The 6153-nt window shown below is 46.8% G+C and overlaps 1 protein-coding gene across 1 annotated transcript; it reads right to left on the bottom strand.

The window, feature by feature from the left end:
- Positions 1-204: 204 nt before the first annotated feature.
- On the bottom strand, positions 205-4162 carry LOC137141114 (GTPase IMAP family member 7-like; the record flags this gene model as incomplete). The annotated part of the gene is made up of 2 exons (XM_067529967.1): positions 205-1181; positions 4123-4162. Coding segments are annotated over 2 exons (1017 nt in total), but the record flags the coding sequence as incomplete, so codon positions are not given.
- Positions 4163-6153: the final 1991 nt, after the last annotated feature.

Raw genomic sequence — 6153 nt, 5'->3', positions numbered from 1 at the left:
GAAATGCTAATAGCCTCATTTACTCATGCTTTGTAGACATCAGCAGTAGGGTCTGAAAGTACAAGGCTGACTAAGAAGCTGATTCAAAGGTAAACTTCCATGCAGAAAAAATTAGGAGGTTAAAGTGTTACAAGGCAATGAAACTCCATTCATGACTACTGAAAAACTGGCAAAGTAGCTAAAGGCGAAATTATAGTAAGTCAATCATTTTCTAAACCAGCCTTTGATACTTGAATATATATGTGTGAATTTTTTTAAAATAGCTTCTATTATAGTAACATCAGCAGCAGCTTGTTCCAAGAGTTTAATGATCTCTTTCTCGTACTGGTTATTTATTTCCTCTATACCTTTTTCCAGTTTTTGTTTCATGGCCTCCTTCTGTTGTTTCAAAGTCTTTTCATCAGGTGAGCCTTTTTTCTTTAATTTCTTATCGAGTTTTTTACATTCTTCATCATACTGAGATATCACAGCTTTTCTTTTTCTTTCCTTCTCTTTCTCATAGGGTTCTCTGAGCATCTTGATTTTTTCTTCAAGTTTCTTCTGAGCATATTCATACATGTCATTAGTATAATGTGAGCCTCCATTCTGCTGCACCATCTTATCAATCATTTCAACCAGCTCTGAAATCTGCTTTTCCTGCTCCTGTCCTTTCGCTTTGTTGTTGAAAGCGCAGCATCGATTCCTGCACTTTTTCATCAACGTCTGAAGATCTTTGTCATTTAACTCTTTTAAATAATCATGTAATGTCCTATCACCTAAGTCGTCTTTTCTGGTGAACAAGAAGATCATGTACTTCACGGCTTCTTCCCCAAAAATGTCTTGTATTCGTTGAACTGTTTTTTTCTCTTCTTCAGTGACACGATCCAGCTGCATCACCAGAACTATAGCATGGGGTCCTGGGGAGGAGACCACGACACAACGCCCTATTTCATTCATAGTTTCTATTAAAGAAACTTTTGTGTCAAAAAGCCCAGGAGTATCAACGACTGCAATGTCCCTGCCTTTCCAATCTCTTCTATTCTTAGTACATTTTACTGTAACGGATTGTGCTGAGATTTTAGACTCAAACCTTTCCACACCAACGATGCTGTTTCCCGTTGCACTTTTCCCAACTCCAGTTTTTCCCACAAGAACAATCCTGAGTTCGGATTTCTCAGTGCACTGGCTGGCAGCTCCTGGGCCTGGAAGAAGTAAGTTTGACAATGTCATTGTACAGATAATAAATTAACAGTGGGTGTGTTTGGGGATTTCCTTTCTGTGATTCTAACTGCTGTAAGGCCTCAGTTAATTGGCATGGAAACATTTTACATTTTGGAGCAGAGTAGCAAAGCGAGTGGTTCGCATTGACAGCCTGTCACCTTTGGAGCACTCGGTTCAGATCTGAGTGAGTTCTCAAGCACACAGCAGGCTCTGGGCTGCAGTGGGCCAGCTCAGTGATCAGGTGTTGTGTCTGGGAGGGACGCTGATCTGGATCCTTCCTGGTCTGTTTTGGAATCTCTCTTCATGGTGTGGTGCTGCCCCCAGGCCTCATTAGCTCCCTGTCCAGCCTGTGCCCCATGCAGAGAGGAGCAGCAGTCACAAGAACCAGCCCAGCAATGTGGGAGCAGCAGAAAGAGCCGGGGCAGGCTAGAGAATGGCCTCCCTGTCTGGCAGAAGATGCCTAGGGAGTTTAATTTGGACCTGACTTTCAGAGAAGTGAAGCACTCCCAGCTCCCCCTGGCTTCAGCTGGAGATTTGGGTGCTCAGCAACTCTTAAAATCAGCCCCTTTGTTTGTATGTTTGGGGTGAGAAGGTAAAAAGAGAAAGGAAGGAGACTAGGGAGAGAAAAAAGGGAATAAAAAAGAGGAAAAGGGGAATGGGGCAAATAATTGGGGCAGACGGATGAAGGGGGAAAAGAGTGAACCATGGGGGGTAGGGGAAGAAAAACAGGAATGAGGAGTAAAAACAGTGAAGGAAAAGAGGGGAAGGCAGGAAGAAAACACGGTAGGAGAGCGACAGAGAGTAGAAGTCGATGGTGAAAATGCACCATGCCCACCACAGCACCTCCTGCCACTCTCGGTTGGAGGAGCTGATTAACGCACCAAAGGGAATAAATGCAATAGGGCTGCATTGCCCGGCGTTAGAGCCAAATCCCCCCTTCTCCACGGCATGGAGCCCTTGGGCCCTCCATGGGTAGCCAGTCGGCACAGCTGCAGAGGAGCAGTGGAGTCCCGCAGAGGAGCCCTCTGGCAGCAACAGCCACAGCATCCCCTGGGCTCTTCCCCGCCTATGGGGTGTGCATGGCAACCAGCGAGGTGGGGAGTGACGTGAAGGGAAATGGTGCCTCCGAATGTTCCAGCGAGTGAGGCCATTCACCAGCTGAGTAACAGCCGGGGAGGCTGAGGCTACGTTTATACTGACGGCGGCAAATTCGTCGCCACCAGATCGATCTCTCTGTATCGATTGAACGGTCGGTATAGACCCGCTCAATCGATCAGGAAGTTGGCTGAGTAAATGCACCCCCTCAGGAAGTGCAGAAGGGAAGCAGAGCAGTCGAGGTGAGTTACGCAAAGGTCAGTGTGAACCAGCCCTGGGTGGCTGAGCAGCCCAGGGAAAGCGGCTCCGGCTGACAGCTGCTGAGTGGAGCTGTCCGCTGGGGAGGACGGGCCTGTCAGGGTGCAGAGCAGCCTCCAGGGGCCTGGAAGCAGGAGAAAATGGCCCTCTGTGGTTTCATTAAAACTTCCCTTCCTGGTGCCCTCTCCCTGTGGTGCCAGGCTGCTCTAGGTCAGCAGAACCGCCCTGGCCACTGCATGGGGTGGTGCAGGGTAGGATCTTTGCAGGCTCATTGGAGGAAGGGAGCTGAGATGCATGAGAGCAGGCTGGCCTGCCCACACGTCATCCCATCACTCTTGGTCAGGGAGGAGCTGCAGAGTCCCAGCAGACTGTCCTCAGGCCAGTTAGCTTGGTGCTGGGATGGAGTATGCCACAGACCATCCTTCCTACTATGCCAGGAAGCCAAGATTGTCTGTGGAGCTGGCAGCGCAGCCTGGGAAAAGCGGGCTGTTTGCAAAAGCTGGAGAACTGTAGGGAGGGGGGCGCAGGGAATTAGAGAAATGTTGGGAAAACTTGGAAAATAATTATTTAAAATGTAGCTGGGGTTTAAAGCCAGTTGTGGGACTGACTGCTGCCCTCCAAGGGGTGGGACTGAGGGAGAAAACCTTTAGTCCAATACAGCTCTGTTGAGTGAGTGTTTGAACTATCATCATTCCAGTGTAAGGACTGTGCTTCAGTGAACCTGCTTTGGTTTCCTCCTGGACCACAGAAAATAATTTCCAACATCACAAAACCTCTGCATGGTTTGGCTTTGATTGTTAGACCATGTCTGCTCTACAGCTTATGTCGGCATAACTCTTGACTCTCAGATGTGTGAATAAGCCGCCAACCTAAGTGCCAGTATAGACAGCAATATGTTAGTGGGACAGCTTATCCCGCTGACATAGCTACCGCTGCTCACAGGGGCTGGAGTGATTAAGTCGACAGGAGAGCTCACTCCCATTGGCTTAGCTCATCTGTACTAGCAGCTGTGCCGCTGTAAGCTCTGTAGTGTAGACATAGCCTGAGTCTTTGCTCCGGACAGAGTTGAGATTGAAATACCCAGGTCTATTGCAGGTCAGGACTGAAGTGCATTGGCAGACATACGAGGAGGCAGCTTAACACACCAGCAGTATCACACCTTTATTTGCATGAGCACAGAAATTTCAAACAGTATCGCATCTAAAATGTAAATGTTTCTCTAATCCAAACACCAAAACCCTACCTGTACTGTCAGAAACAGCGCTGGAGGGAAATTCTTTTTTTTTTTTTCCACACAAAATTTCTAATGTATGTAAAAATAAAACAAAACAAAAAACATAAAAAAGTTTTCAACCTAAATCTATTGGACCAAAGACAATTTTTTGTTTGTTTTCTGATGAAAAGTCAAAATTTGCTGAGGACAGCACCCACTTCTCATAAAACGTTTTGTTTAGTACAAAACCCAATTTTCCATAAGGAAACCAGCTTTGATAGAACCCCCAACACTAGTGAGGTTCTCAATTTCATTGCAGAAATAAGGACAGCATGGGGGAAAAGTCAGTGTCTTACCTTTTTCATCTTCAGTTTTCTGTCGTGGATTGCGCTCCGGCTGAAATATTTGATTTAAGAAAGATGTGATTTTTGCAGAATGGTTAGAACACAGACACAAACAATGCATGGACTAGCGATGTATGGACCTGAGCTCCTGTTGCCCACCTCAGGCTTCATGTGATTATATTTGGGAAGCCCCAGCAGCCCCTGTGCTTACAAACTGAGAAATGAACGTATCTGAGAATTAAGTCATACCCAACTTTCGTGATGATGGCCTCAGAAAAGGCGACTGAAAATGCTCTTCTGGCATCTTGGCCAACCCCCAGTCACCTGTGTGGGACCAGGGCCAATAGAAATCTGCACCACAGGTTACTTGGACCAATCAGTGCAAACTAAGTCAGTGTGAAATGGAAAAAGATTCTCTATATTTCTCTGTATTTCTAATACTTTCATCTCTGTTGCTGTTCTATCTATGGTGGAAGCAAACTCTGTTCTAGGTGGGTGTCAATCACCCTGTGTGCTTCTTATTTATGAAGGTGCTGTGCCAAGGCTAATTAATGAGGATGACTATGGAAGGCCCAGTGAATGTTAGGTCAGGCAATAGTGCTTTATATAGAGAGATGAGAAAGAAAATACAAAAGAATGAAAACAGCCAGAAATGAGGGAAGGGGAGACACAAAATGGAATGGAGATGGACAGAGTGAGGCAGAGACAGAAGGCAGCAAGGCTCCTCGTCATTTTGGGCTAATGGGGTTCAGCCTCAACAATGACATTACAAGTGTGTGTGACTGATGCCCTGCAGAGCACATTGCTACCTGGGAGCTACCGGGGGGGAAGGAGCTGGTCCACTCTTTGGAGGCTGTATTGCATCCTGCTGCCACTACGGTACTCCTGGCCCTGCACACACAGGCTTTGTCTTCACTGCACAGTTAACCTGGGTGACTGGCATCCAGGTCTGAGCACCCAGGTTAGCCTAGCCCACAGCTGGGTGAGCTAGTCTGGGTTTAAAACACCTCCTAACTCAGGTCAGAGGTTCTGGTGTGTGGATGGTGGGGGTTGGGGTAACAGCCCTGGGGTAACGGTGCAGTGAAGAAATACCCACAGCCGGCAGGCGGCAGAGAGGGGCACAGAGGAGAGAATACAGGTTTCTGTGGGACTCTTTCATTTAACCATTGCACAGTAGCCCACGTAAGCAGGACATGCGGTGTCTGCATGTTTCCTAGTGTCTCCGCCCCTGAATGAGAAAAGACAGATCTTGACTTCTGTTCAGTTACTGTGGATGTACCCTAGTGTAACAGAGAGCAGGATCAGACAATTCAGATGATTTCCATTGATCAGCTCACACACAAAAACTTATGGGAGACAGAAGCCAATTGACCCCAAGCCTAAGAGCTGGAGGAATTCCTTCTGAGCCTATGTCTACACTTGCTGTCAAATTCAGTGGCAATTGACGGGAGATATGCAAGCTACACAAAGTAGTTTGCATATCTCCCAATCGACTTCCTAACTCCTACTTACTGCGGTGTCTTCAGTTTGCTGCGCCAATGGGAAATGCACTCCCATCGATGCAGCATTACTCCACCTGGCGGAGATGGATTAATAGTGTCAATTTCCAGGTTGACTGAGTGGGTCTCCCCTTCCACTCAATCGATCCAGATAAATCAATCTGAGAGCGTCGAATTTGCTGCCATCAGTTTAAACATAGCCTGAGATCTGTGCATGGGTGCCAGCACAGGCAGTCACACACTCCTCCTAAGGTGGAGAAGGCTTCTGGCAGCCCATAGATTCCTCCTCACTCCCTTTCATTTCAAAGGAATATTCCAGTTTTGGGAGAGGAGAAAAGTGTGTTTGATTCCCACAACATAACAATGTTCCTGGCTCTCTCAAAAATCTAAGCTTGGCCCTGGGCATCTTTCATATAAACTGTATCCAAAAACTCTTTAGTGAGTTAACAAGCAAGAGTTAACTCATTGGGAGGAGAAATTAGTCCTTGCAGGGTGAATAAATTAAATAACTCAATCCTGTGGATGAGTGTAATTAAAGCAGAGG

This window comes from Emydura macquarii, unplaced genomic scaffold (assembly GCF_026122565.2).
Source record: "Emydura macquarii macquarii isolate MOO-44397 ecotype Brisbane River unplaced genomic scaffold, CSIRO-AGI_Emac_v2 contig_2997, whole genome shotgun sequence".
Lineage (NCBI taxonomy): Eukaryota > Metazoa > Chordata > Testudines > Chelidae > Emydura > Emydura macquarii.
This window is presented reverse-complemented; position numbering and strand designations above follow the sequence as displayed.